This window comes from Parus major, chromosome 11 (genome assembly GCF_001522545.3).
Source record: "Parus major isolate Abel chromosome 11, Parus_major1.1, whole genome shotgun sequence".
NCBI lineage: Eukaryota > Metazoa > Chordata > Aves > Passeriformes > Paridae > Parus > Parus major.
In genome coordinates this window covers 3,265,677-3,279,556 of record NC_031780.1, presented here as the reverse complement: position 1 = coordinate 3,279,556, position 13,880 = coordinate 3,265,677, and the positions used below count along the sequence as shown (strand labels likewise).

At 41.7% G+C, this 13,880-nt stretch overlaps 2 protein-coding genes across 5 annotated transcripts in view; one reads left to right on the top strand and one right to left on the bottom strand.

Moving 5' to 3' along the window:
• ATP2C2 (ATPase secretory pathway Ca2+ transporting 2) overlaps positions 1–1,367 on the top strand; it is a 25,202-nt gene extending 23,835 nt beyond the window's left edge. Inside the window, exons 26-27 of the mRNA XM_015640274.3 lie at positions 111–252; positions 892–1,367. Coding sequence (XP_015495760.1) covers positions 111–252; positions 892–1,004 — 255 coding nt within the window. The 3' untranslated portion in view covers positions 1,005–1,367. The remainder of the gene's footprint in view (positions 1–110; positions 253–891) is intronic.
• Positions 1,292–13,880, bottom strand: MEAK7 (MTOR associated protein, eak-7 homolog). Of its 4 annotated transcripts, XM_015640276.3 has the most exons (9): positions 13,814–13,853; positions 13,506–13,620; positions 12,241–12,417; positions 9,480–9,710; positions 8,866–9,010; positions 7,796–8,236; positions 6,463–6,581; positions 5,456–5,635; positions 1,292–4,450 (listed from the first exon to the last, which is right to left on the bottom strand). In XM_015640276.3, exons 3-9 carry the CDS (start codon positions 12,406–12,408, stop codon positions 4,316–4,318), a joined length of 1,419 nt encoding a protein of 472 aa, XP_015495762.1. In that variant the 5' UTR covers positions 12,409–12,417; positions 13,506–13,620; positions 13,814–13,853; the 3' UTR covers positions 1,292–4,315. The 4 variants fall into 4 exon arrangements, with proteins under 4 accessions (XP_015495762.1, XP_015495764.1, XP_015495763.1 ...); XM_015640278.3 differs by lacking the exons at positions 13,506–13,620; positions 13,814–13,853 and adding an exon at positions 13,861–13,880; XM_015640277.1 differs by lacking the exon at positions 13,506–13,620 and having other exon boundaries at positions 13,814–13,861.

Genomic DNA, 13,880 nt, shown 5'->3' with positions numbered 1-13,880 from the left:
GTAACTTAAAAAGTAATGGAAATTAAATGTAAAGAAGCAGTGTGACATTTAGCTCCAACAGATATTGGGAAAAGTTACTTTTCTAACTTTTTTTTTTGGCCTTTTTCTAGACAAAGTTGATATTTGAAATCGGCTTTTTCCGAAACCGCATGTTCTTGTATTCCGTGCTTGGGTCATTTTTGGGACAGCTGGCTGTTATCTACATCCCTCCACTACAAAAGATCTTCCAGACAGAGAATTTAGGAGTGTTAGGTAAGTTGCAAAATAAATAATGGTTTGTTTTGGGTTTTTTTTTTCCTTAAAGTGACTTTAGAAAGCAGCTGCCATTCCCATTTTGCTTTGTTGGCTCCTAACAAATCACTGGCAGGGGAAATCAACCAACAACTCCCATCTTTGTATTTACACTTGGCTGTACCCAAATAGTAGTAGTATTTAATATTATCCCAGCTTAGATTCAGGATTTTGATTTACTGCACATAAATGCAAGTAAACTGAGACATGCCAAGATTTTTCAGCTCTGTGTATTTCTCAGATCATTATGAAGACACTCCCTTTGGAAAGAGCTGGGTTCAACTTCAATTTCCCAGCTGAAATGGGACAGATTTTAATTTAAACCCGCAAACTACACCCTACCACACAGTGTTCCATCTCCATTAGGCTGTTGTAGTGAGAAGGGGGCAGGGATCCCAAATGATTCCTGTTTCCACCCTCCAAGGGGACTGTCCCAGCTGTGGGTGGCCCTTGTGTTGCTGCAGTGGTGTCCCTAATCCTCAGCTGGCAAGGGCACAGGCCACCAGCTCAGGGGTTCAGCAGCACAATTCCCAGCTGCAGGAAGTTCCTGGGCTGTGACTCCTGCCCAGCTGAGCTCACCTCCACTCTCTCCTGTCCCAGACCTGCTGTTCCTCACCGGCCTGGCTTCCTCAGTGTTCGTCGTGTCCGAGCTCGTCAAACTCTGTGAAAAGCGCTGCTGCCACCCAAAGCACACAAAGGGATGTCACAACTGACTGAGACTGCTCTAAAATACACTTGGAACACAGCTGTGATGCTGGATAATCCCAATCCGTGCTTTGTGACCCACACTTCTTTCCTGAAGGTACTCAAGTGCATCTGCACCCACAGCCCTTGCACCAGAGACTCTTCTACCCACTCCACGTGAGCTGCCTGCAGAAACCTCCAGAGAGGCTCCTGGTTTAAACCAAGAGCAGCTATATTTGTGTAACACTGATCTGTGTTCCAGGAGGCTGTGCTAGTCCCAGGCAAAAGAAGAGTTTCACACCTGTACAGAAAAATCTATTGTGCATAAACTGAGATTTTATTTATTTAAATCAAAATCATTTTTGTTAATAAAATCTACATTTTAAAACGTTGCTGACAAGTATCTGAGTGAGACTCGTGATTTAGACACATCCTTTAATGTTTAGTTAGAAGAGTGGATAAGACCTGCCTTGAAGCATTTCTTTTCCTTCAGTTTATAGTGTTTGTGGATTCCCAGATACACAGCCTGACTCAGCAAGGCTTTCAAGGAAGCAGTGGGGAGCTGACAAACAGAGCAGGGAGCTGAAGCGAACCCTCAGCTGTCAGTTTTTGTACCTGTGTGACCGACAGGAGAAAAAGGGAAGGCTGGTCAGACCCAACACTCAGCAGTGGATGGGTTTAATGGGGAAGGATTCACTTCCACAAGAGCCTGAGAATAAAGATGAGCCAGGAACAGAGCAGGGATGTGGAGCTTTGCAGTTGGATCACAACTGCACAAAAGGGACAGAGATGTTCAGATCATAGCTAAGCCCACTGCTCACAAAAGCTTTCTGGACATTTTTAGGTGCATGAGCCTGAAGCCCAGATTTCTTAATCGTTAGGTTCAGGTTAAAAGAAAAACTGAGTCTCTCCCAAGCCCATCTTTTACATTTAAAGAACAATTTGGAATAATCCCATCTGCTGGTTGGATCATTAGCATCCTAGTAAATAATGCTTCACTGAGACATTTGCTAAAGTGCCAGTGTCAGTTCTCTTCTTGCCCCAACTTAACACCTTCAAAGTGAAGAGTCTCAGACACAAACTTGTCAAAAAACTACACTTTCAGAGGTCACAATGCTATGCTGATAGTCACAAGATGAAGTTTAAACAGGATTATATTTTGAATTCATAGTCTAGAAAGAAACAGCTATACTTATTAAAATTCAAAGAAAACCTGGCCATATTGAAATATTTTTGGTGGAGAGTAGCTTTGTACAATTCAATTTTTTTTATACCCTTGCAGAGGGTTTCAATTCTCAAAAACAACCTTCTGCCTTGTAGTGGAAGGAAAATAAAGTCTAGCTGTTTATTTTAAGTGCAGAAATTCAACTGTCTCATCCTGTATGCCATCCACATGGGAGTGTTTAATAGGCTTAGTCACTGCTGAGTGAAAAAGACCTTTGAGACTCCTGGTGGGAGTTTGAGAATGTTCAAACAAAAGCTGGTATCACCAACTTACATCATGTAAGACATCATGTACTTACTACTCCTTACACTGTGAAATTTAATATTATTAATATATATAGAGAACTATACAAAGGTATCAGTGCAATTGAATTGTTCTGTTGCTTATTTTTTCCTGTGTGTAACAAACCTGGGAGATGATCTGGTTTCTCTAAGCAAACACAGCATAAAAGGACATTCTCCCAGGCCTTTCACAGCACTCTCAGTACTGGAACAAAGAGCATATAAACGCCCCCAGCATTTGTTCAGGTACTCTACAAAACACACTGCTGAGTCCTAGGATGCCTGGCTGGAATGATTTCTTCATGCTCTCCTTTCAAGGCTAAATTCATGTTGTTTAATATAATTTTTAAAAATGAGATCTCTGTTAAGGCACAAGTGCAGATTGTTCAGAAAATTCAAATCTGGCTCCTTATGAAAAACAACAAGTGGGGGGGGAAAAATCTCATAGAAGAGAACACCAAGGGAAAGAATTTCAAGGAAGGCCACATGAGCAGAAATTACAGAATTCTTTTGTTTTTCTCTAAGGTATAAAGAAGACAAACTCATGACAGGGCAAAAGGGATTGGACACAGTCCTTTTCCTCAGGAGGAGAAAGACTGACAATCAGAGACATTGATAACCAAACACTTGCTGCTGAGTAGAAATCGGGGTTATTTTTGACAAGTTAATTACACATAGAATTAGCAAGGTCAGACTAATAATTACTGAGAGATGGGAACAATAATTCAAGTAGAAAAAGTCCTGAGTATAAGAGACCTGACAAAACTGGTGCTGACTGGTGAACAGCCACAAAACAGAGCACAAACCCCAGCTGCATTTCACATTGTGGGGATTCTTTTCCATCACAGAGTAATGGTTCATTATGTGGAAATAAAGTGTACAGCAATCTTCTTTAAACATTTTACAGTCATAAGAAAGAGGGTTCTTTATTTTTTTTTTTCCCAAGGTGTCTGCAGATCCTATTCTCAATTAAATGTGGCTGCTTCTCACTCAGCCATTTTTACAGCCTGATCTTTTACTCCAGTCTCATGAGGCTACCAAAGGATGTACCCTCTCTAGAGAATTCTGCTTCTGGAGGTAGGGCCCATTTTTAGGAGAAATATGGCTCCAGTGATTCTGGCCTAAGTTTAAAAAGCAGCAGACAAATTTCTACAGAAAGTGATGAAGTGAGATGCTCTAGGGATAATGTAATACTATAAAACTTGTTGTTGTGTAACTGTTCTGGACATCCTACAGCTCAGATGGAATCACCTGCTGAAAACCTGATTTAGAAAGTTTGGAATTTAATGCTTTAACTGAAGCAATGTAAATTAACAGCACTCTTCATATGGCATCACGTGGACTATTCTGTGCTCACCAGTGTAAGACATCATTACATTTGTAAGCATTGCTGACTAATTTCATTGCATGCAAATAAATATGTGCAGTTGAGGTATCAGCTTTAATCAGTGCCTTGAACAGACTTTATAAATATATGACTATGTACATATCAATTCTCCAGGACAGAAAGCCATACTGTCAATAACTTCTGCTGCTTTTAATTCAGAGTGCAGGCATGATCTATGGGGAATGAAAGCAGATTCATATTCAGCTGGAGCTCAGCCATGCCTAATGATTATGACCCCAGTTAATTTTTTTGTCCTCCCCAAACAAAACCCTTCAGGCAGAACAGTGCTTTAGACCTAAATATTACACAAGTACAAGGCTTAAGCTTTGTCCTAGACAATTAGGTAAATTCAAGGGGGAAAAAATAGGAAAAAATATCTTCTCCAAGGAACATCATCACCACTTGAAGCAAATAAAAGTAAAGGTTTTTCATGTTACTGTGGCTCCTTTAGTTCTCATCATCATCACCTTCATCCTCCTCCATGGGCTCCCGCAGACCTTCGCTCTGACGGCTTTTTCCAGCCATTTCTAACAAGGCCTGAGCCTGAGGATCCACATCCAGGATACTCTTCTTACCTTTTCTCTTCAAAACAAAATAAAGTACAGTCAATTTAAAACCTCAGTATCGGGCTACAGGGAAGGGACACACTCAAAAGTCTCTAAGTGATGTGGTCTGCAAGCCTGGCACAATGGAGAAGACCTATTTCCAATGTCAAAAGTCACAAAAAAATCTAATTATTTTTACTGCTGCATGTACATAAAACAGCCATAAACTTTTCCTAAGATGACAGTGAGCTATTTCAAGTTTATTCAGGTTCCAAGCCATCCAGGACATCCTGGTTAACTCCACCCCAATCTGAAGTGCTGATGTGAAGTTTTTAAAGAAGAGATCCAGTTACAATTTGACATTTTCTCTAAACAGTTTGCTCTGTTTGTACTTAGACCTATGTGTCCAGTGAAGTCAGGGTACATTAATTTAATATGAAAAGAAGTAAAAATTAAAAAGAAATAAATTTTAAAACCCCAACAAACTGTATAGAGCAGACAGTTTAGTAAGAGAATAAATTGCAGGGATAATGGAGGCTGGAGAGAAGGCTCCTACTCATTCCCAAAAATAAACCAGATGCAGAAAGAAATAGGCATAAACCTATTCACATAAATTTATGACAAAATAATAGTAAATTTAAAGTTACTGATAAAAAAAGCTTTAGGGTGTCTTCCTGAACTACAGATTAGTTTTGAGAATTTTCAGTGCTTTTAGAAACTCTGAGTTTTACTGAGCCCCTCCAAGGAGGTTCCTCCCAGAAAGCATTCCTCAGTATCGAAAAGGCCTTCTGAAATTCAAAGAACTGCTATTCTGACTCTATCACCTCATGGCTCCTAATATTTTTTCGTGTTGGCACCCTCAATAATTCCACTATAGTTTTGCTATTTGGTGATACAAAGCACACGGAACCAAAGGAAAATGTTACTCACTGCAGTGGAGAGATAGTGTTTAAACAGAAAACTGCAACCCTGAGCTTTGCATTCTCATCTTCTGCTGCAATCAGGACACAATTTCACAGGTTCAATTCACAATTTCACCTACCCCTGCACTCTCAGGGGCATCTCCCACCGCCCAGACTTCCATGGCATCCAGTGTAAAATCCTCTTTGGCTGACAGCTGGGGGCTGTTGTAGGTGGTGCATCGAGGTTTGGCTTTGCTGTGGCCTTTCCCATAGTCACTGTCTATCCATAGCCCAAAGTAGCCATGCTGTCCACCCATCCCCTGTGGAGAAAACCAGCACATTAAACACATCCTGCACAGGGAAAACAGACTGGGAAAGCTAGGAAACATGAGAATAAGCTGCTGTGGTCATTATTTATGCCACACTTCTGTGGGTAGGTGAAAAAAGGGGATTCTGAGTGAAGCTGGCCCTCTGTACCCACATGTATTATTCCTGAACACAACTAAAAACTTACCTGAGTGGTTCTGCCCTGCCTCTGTGCTTCACAGAATACAGGTATCTGTGACTTGTGCCAGAAATTAAGCTCCTGGCTTTTATTTATTCCAGTTCCATTTCAAACAGAGTGGCAGTGCTCAGGTTTGCTGCCTCCTTTCCATTTAGGAAAGTACCTACAGCAACCAATAATGTAACTTGATGTTCACTTTCTCTAGAGCAAATTAATTCCAGCCTGCTGCAATTTACAAAGTTATGGGCATATAATGCTCCAAAACTGTAAAGCATTTCCAAGACAGGTGGTGTGTTGTAGCTCTGCAGAAACTCCTCTGCACCTGGAGAGCTCATTTGTGAACTTGGGTAGGAGGAGCTCCTGCCACTGTCATCACACAGCAGCAGCAGCAGCTACTTGCAACTCCCATTCTGCTGGGCTTTCTCCTCCAAAATTCCAAAAGCAGTTGGTGTGGAAGGGAGAGCAGCCAGTGGAAGAATCCTCATTTACACAGATCGCTGTTTTGTGCTGCTTCAGGCATGCAAATTTCCTCAGAGAATAACAAGTGAGATAAATCTGCTCTCAGAAAGGAAAAAACCCACAAAACACTTCCAAATGCCAGCCACAAATCCAATTTCCAAATCATCATTTCTGAATACTTACAAGTCCATTTGGCATAGTCTGTTGGCCATGGTTTAAATACATGTAGTGGTCATTGTACCCTGTGTATGTGTATACAGCCAGAGTGGGGAAAACAGAAAACAGAAAGCATCTGTTGTCACCTGCAAACAGAGAAACACCTCAGGTCAGACAAGAGGTCAAGCAGTAACTTGCCTACAAATAAATTAGAAAGAATAATTTAAGCTGAATAATTCAACGACAGCAGCTGCTATCTCAGAAAGGCAGATGAATCCCATCAAGATTTAGATTTATTTTCTGTTCTCAGAGAACTTTGTGCAGTCACAAAAATCAATGCAATTCCAGCCTGAGATCCAAGGGCACAGTCAGAGGCACCACTAGGACATTATGTCACTATGTCACCTACCCCAGACTGCATTATATCACCTAAAAGTGGCCAACTGACAGATCTGTGCAAACTGGTGTGAATGCAGGCATCCCTAGCTCTGACTACATCAATACATAAATCAGTTCAGAGTCAATGATTTGGAGCAATTTTCACCATGCCCTGTTCAGGATTCAGAGTCACCTGTGGTGTGCTTGCCCTGTATGCTTTATATGTTTCTCTATCAGGAAAAAATAAAAGGAAAGGGATGTGCAATCAGTGTAAAATGATATTACACTAACTGTCTGAAGTGGTAAATTTCAAATACTCATTTAGGACATGAATTGAGTTTCTAATGTAGCCAGAGTGAGGATTCCCAGCAACCCCGAATACCCATAGCCCATGTTTTTTTCTTCACAAATCCATCACAAACATTCTTTCCAAAGAATTCTTCAAAAACCCTCTCTTCTCCCCCAGAGTTTTAAGGGAACAAGAAGTTTAGCTTGTCCAAAGAATCCTCTGTCTGCTGGATTTTAGATGGGGAACAAAGTGCACAAATGGCAAGAGAAGGCTCAGGTGTTCCTGATGGAGGACTGCCATCCTGTGGACAAATTATTTAGACACTAATTCATCATCTGTGCTCTACTTCATACATTTTCATTTAATTTTCAACCTAAGCAACTACAGGGCTTGATAGATTTCTCTGAAAACTTGTTCTGTGGTAAGTCCTGCAATTTTAAAAGCCTTATCAAAAAACAAACTATATAATATTAATCATCAACATGCCTGACTGCCATGCTAAGAATAACTTTGCAAGTGTTTTATACTCTTTGAAAATCAGTGTTATTTTTGCCACAGACAAATTTGTTTGGAAGTGTAAGAAATGCTTTGTGTCATTAAAGGGACATTATCCATTAAGGGGACAGGATTCTTGTGTTTGTACAAAACCAGGGAATTTACCAGAGATAGCAAAGAAAGAAAAGTGAGTTTTACCTTGGAACTGTGGTTTCACCTCCCAGGAGTGAGATGCAAACCCACCAAAGAGGAAACCATCCAAGTCCCTTATGATTACCACACAAGGACCTTTGTTCACTATATGGGCACACAACTGTGAGAAGCTCTCCCCATGGAGCCTGGAGGAAAATAAAAGCTGCCACTTGTGCTGCATCTCTGCAGGCAGGTGGGAATTGATGTAGATGATGGCTGGGATGTCAAAGAGACTGACAACTCCTCTTCCTTTGATGCCTTTGCAGTGAGGAACCAGGTTGAGGATGTCATTGGTTTGGTCTGGGAGGGAATGCAGGACTTGGAGGCCTTGCCTGATGACAACACTGAGGAAAACTGAGATCTGGGGAACTCGGTACACCCAGTCCTCAATGACACTTTGGTCAAAATTTGTCTCCAGCAGCTGAGAACCCACGGGTTTTGTCCCATCTAAAGAATAAGACAAGGACAAGAGTAAGTCTCCCTGTCTGGAAAATAATCAGGCAATTTTTAACTGTAAACATAATACTCATGATGGTAATGGACAGAAAACCACAAGTGAAAGGAGCCAGCAACAGTAAACTGTCAACTACATTAAACAAATGCAACCACAGAACTGAGAAATCATTACCTGTGGAATTCTTTGGTTGGGTTGTCATGATTTAGAAACACAGATTCCAAACTACACCTCATGAAAGGTTCTTTACAAGACAGCAAAATCTGTTATTACAACAGTGCAAAGGTAGGTATGCTTTATAAAAGGACGTAGTTGAAAGTACATGATAAATTTTATTTAAATAAATATTATTTAGATGCCCATTCCTATCATTTGCAAGTCAGGTATTTTCAAAACAGACATGTTCCACAGCAAACTGTGACTTCAGAGCAAATCTCACCTCAATTTAGGGCAGAAAGATGGCAAGGTTAAATAAATAAAATTCCAATATCATTTTCTAAGCACTATGTTTGAAATTTTGGTCTCACCCTTTAAATTCAAAGATGTGACTTAAAAAGAGAAATATTCTCATGAGATCAGTGATTGCACAAGCTCTGGGATATGCTGAATCAGGGCTGCTTACCTGGAAGCTTCAATTCTGAGAGCAGCTCAGAAGCCAAAGCTTTGACTCCACTTGAAGAATCCCTCGTATTCTCCAAACTCCAACCTTTCAGCTCCTTCCTGTAGCTCAGTACATGGACTACAGAAGTGATCAGATCCTCTGTGAACTTAAAAGATTAAAACATCACTGTTTTGGTATTCCTTAAGTGAAATTTCTAAGAGCTTTGAAGGATCATCTGAAGATAAAGTCAAGCAGTAGTGATGCTGTAATCCCAAAGGCAGAAACATCTCTTGCCATGACAAGTCAGGAACTACAGAAATGCTATTTCAGTGTCATAGGGCTTGAAAAGTATCTTTTTTCAAGACATTTCATACACGTTACTTCACAAAGCACCTCCATAAAACAGGGAATGAAAGAGGGAAGGGAGGGTCAAGTTTTGCAGTGTAGGAGCTGCTAGTGAATTACTGTTCTGTGATATCTCAAAAGCTACATAGCTGATCCTGCAACTGAAGCTCTAGAAAGCATTTTACTCAGTTCCAGAAGCACCAGCCACACCACAGCCCTTGTGGGGCTCCCTTTAACTATAGCCCTGCTCTCTTACTGTCCCCCCAACACAAATTTAACTGCTCCTTTACCTCTTGGATTTGTTTGCCCTTCAGAGGCCCTCCTGTCTTGGAGATCATTCTCATTATGATGCTAATCTTCTCATCTGCATTCCCTTTTAAGAGGTTTGACATAAAAATTACAAACTGCTCCTTAGCAATCTGCTGACTGAGCCCCGATGATTTGCCAGGCAGGTCAATGCTTTTCATTCCATTGTACAAGCGAGCAGCCATTGGCTCTGGCAGGGGCTCCCGGGTGTGTGCCTGCAGTGAGAGAAACAGCAAAAAGCACATTTTACAAACTAGGAACAACTCATGTGTTCCAGTTAATCTGTGCTGACATACAGTCTGTGCTACCAGCAATAAACTTTTGTCAAAGAACTGCTTTGCCAAGAGAAGAACTAAAAATCTCTACTTTTACGGTGACTTTTTTAGTGATTTAGGTTGATACTGTTTTTCTAGAAGCGCCACAGACTTCAGAAAACCAACACTGTAAAGTCTTAATAGGATATTAGCAAAGGGTTTCTAGGTGATAACCCTGGTGCAAAGGTTTATAGCTCTGCCAGTAAAACATTCAAAATTGTGTTTTATTTCTGCTTTCGACAGTGGAGATCACTTAAAAACAAAGTGGAGTGTTATCCATATCTCAGCTTTGTCCTCAAGGCAGTGTTTAACTCTACTAGCATATGTAGAAACAATGATGGAAAATTTCCCCCTGCATAGCAACTAATTGAAGCACAGATCACCTGATTTTTAAAAAGCATCCCTGGTGTTAAGCGAGTCAAAATCAGCACTTATTCATCTGGACTGCATGCTTGGCCCTTTGAATTGAAATCTAGCTGGAATATATCATCATTCATCACAGCTCTGTGGGAAAGATCTGACTCTGGATTCAACTTTCAGAGTGTTCAAGATAATTACACAGTTTAAAAATAAATCATCTTACATGCATGCATACAGGAGGAGGTGATTACCCAGTGTCCTCACTGTGCAGAGATGTGCTCAAGACCTGCCTTGACTCTTCCACATGGGGTGTAGCTCAGTGGGGACTGTGCTGAAATCAGTGAAGTCCCACCTGCCTAAAAGCCCAACTCCAGCTCCACTCAGGGGAGCTGCTATTACTGATTGCTGGCTCAATACCACTCTTGGGAAGCCACCTGGGCTGCTCCTATTTGCTGCTAATGGCTGTTGCTGGGCACGAGAGACCCAATATCCTGAGCTCTGCGCTGCTCACACTGACGTCAGTGCTACAACTCCCATTGATTCCAGCAGCAGCAGAACAGCAGCCACAGCTTTTCACATCAGAGTGCTCCACAGCGAGGGAGGGATGCTCACAGGGGGTACAGCTGCCTTTGAGAGGCTTTCTAAAAATCCTCCATCAGCCTGAAGTGGGAGAGGCAGCAGGGAACACAACTAAAACATTATACTCAAGGGTTTTTTACTTCACACTGCTGAATTACCTACCCACTCCCTGCCTAATCCCACCACTTCATTGTGCTGCTTCATTTTGCTTCTAGCTATTCCAAAGAGCGGACCTGGGGTGCGAAAAAAGGAGGTGTGCAAAAAAGGAATCCTTAATAACCATCTAACTCACACCTCTGACAGCTTAGAACCCTTGTTTAAAAAGGCTTCATGAAATTACCAAGAGGTCCCTGCTCCACCTGCTTCCCAAGCTATGAAGTGCAGCCAGTCCTGGCCCAGATGTGTAACCTCAGCAGAGCACAGGTGGTAATGCCTGGGGACCTCACCAGTGGTACCAGATTGGTGTTGGATCAAATCTCAGTCCAGGAAAGAGCATTGTCACCTACAAGGTAGAAATGCCACTGCCATTCTCCCTGCACCTACAGAAGTCCTCCAAAACATTTTCATTTAAGCTGGAAAACAAAAAGGCAGGAAGGGAAAAGGCAAGGATCACACTGATCTAGGGCAAAGTTGGAATTTCTGCCAGGTCCCAAACAATTAATAGGCACCAAGGACATTGGATGAATTCGTGATGAAAATCCAGGCAGCAGGAACATCATTTCCAAACTCGGTGTTCCAAAAATTGGTGACAGCTCACAAACAGCCAGGCTGAAGCTGGGTCTGTATGCACAGGCATTGCTAAACACCTTAAAATAACCTGCTGCTTTCAATGAGTTTTAATTTGACTCCATTATCTGTGTAATATATATAAAACTGCACTTTACCACTACATTCATTTGGCCACTTAGTTCCTGACTAGCTGAAGTTATTAAGAATCCTAATGACTCATTTTTCTCTTTTCTTGATTAGAAAATGAATTCAAACTTAATCAGAAGCATAATGCATGTTAATTAGCTAAAACAGTGAGCCACAGCTTAATCAAGTCAAATTGAATTCTCTCCTTTTAGTACAAGTGAAGAGATTAGAGACAGTGATATGTCAAGGGAGACAGGCATAACCAAATAAAAACTGACTTTGTGACAGCTTCTCAAGATAATCTGTAAATGATCCCACACTACAGACTCCAGGGGTAAAAATATTCTTCTCATTTTTCAGGTTGCTATGAAAATATTTCCATTCACCCCAACTTACTTCGGAATCGGGAAAGCTGCAGTTGGACCCAAAAGTGCAATTTAAAAGATAAATGTAAACCTGAAAGTCACTACTCTGGTTAAACTGCAAGAAAAAGTTAAATATCCATCCTCCTCCAAAATATGAAAAATTAAATTAAGATGAGAAATCCTTAAGAAATACTACATCTTTATAGTTTATTTCTGGAATTCCATTCAATGCACTACATCCCAGATATATCATGAATAACAAATTGTCTTGCCTGTAGTGCGGCCAGAGTTACAGTTTTCTTTGCAGCTTTGGGATTTCTTGTTCCAGCTGAGCTACTCGATCCTGATAAGGTATCGAACAGTCCATCAATTTCAGACTGCTCCTCAGGAAGAAATCTGGAAAGGTGATTCTGATAGGCATTGCTTTCGGCATTCCCCATCTTTTCAACCTGAAACAGAGAAAAAAACATCAAAAGAAACATTAAACACAGAAAGGTATCACAAGGGCCATGAAAGACACATCAAACAGACTAACATACCAGTGCAAGCTTTCCAGGAAGAGAAAATCAGCAGCCTTACAGTAAATTATTAAAACTACTCTTTAGTCTCTGTATTCACCAAGGCTTAATGAACCTGGAGAACAACTGTGAATAGTAACTGTGCTTTAAAAACTGACAGTCTGACAGCTCTTGGCTAAAACCACCCTGGCCACCAATGCAAACCTCAGTCAAGTCTCTATCAGATGGAAAAACCAATATGATCTAACAGTTAAATGAGTTTACACAAAGTGACCGTGAGTTTGACAGCTGGAATACATCCCTAACATGAGGGAAAAGCCTGATAATGGATTAGTTATGACAGATTATGCTGCATCTTTCTGGTGCATTAATGGACTTAAGTTTGCCAATATGATGTGGCACTAAAACACCATCACTGCAAAGTCTCTGAAAATCACATGAGAGTGTTGGGTTTTTTTATGGACACACTACAAAAATAATTTGAAACAAAGGAACAAAAACATTTAGGAACACAGCTCAAGACCCATTAAAAACACAGATTCATACAAAATCAATAAATCAATCATTGGGAGTTGGTACCCACAGAATTAAAGTTGGCAGTGGAGGTTGGTTTGGGGTTTCCTTGTTTGTTTTACACTTTTAGGGGTACAACTATTTGTCTCAATGTCTCAGGAGTCACCTGCATTACTCAGAGTTGATTTTTAGTGTTGTCTGGACCATGTCTCCCTGGAGAAGCACAGCACAGACCTAACATCACCTGAAACCCCAAATTACACCATGACAGCCACCACTGCCAACAGCCTTCCCGTCTGTCTGGGGAAAACACAAATCTGGGTTGACAACATGAAAAAGATCAGATATGGAATAAAAACATCATTTTGTAGGGTTTTTCCCTGCAAATTCCATGTCCTTCCTGACAGCTTTCTTTTGTAGACGAGCCCCCCGTGCAGCCCTTCAGCCGCTGCCGAAGGACACACTGCAGAGCCCAATGCAGTATTTCTGTCCTTAACTTTGTTTACCGTAGATAAGAGGCCGGGTTATGTCTGCTTCACCTTCAGGCCTAAAGCCTTGTTTACCAGAGGCAGATGCCGATCGTGGGGCAAACACCGAGGGGTGAATGAAAACCACTGTCACCTAGAAGTCAGACCGCGGAAACGTTGTTAATCTAAGCAGCGAACCGCTGGATAAAGGGGGTCCTCCAAAGGCTCGTTCTCGGTGTGCCCAGCTCTGCTGTGCCCTGCACATCCCTCCGAAGCAGCTCCCGCCCAGCCTGGTGACGAGACTGAGGCTGAGGCTGGGCCGAGCCCCCCGCCCGCCCCTCGCTTACCGGCCCGGCCCCGATAGCCCCCGATGGCCCCGGACTGTGACACCGACCCGGCCCCGATAGCCCCCGG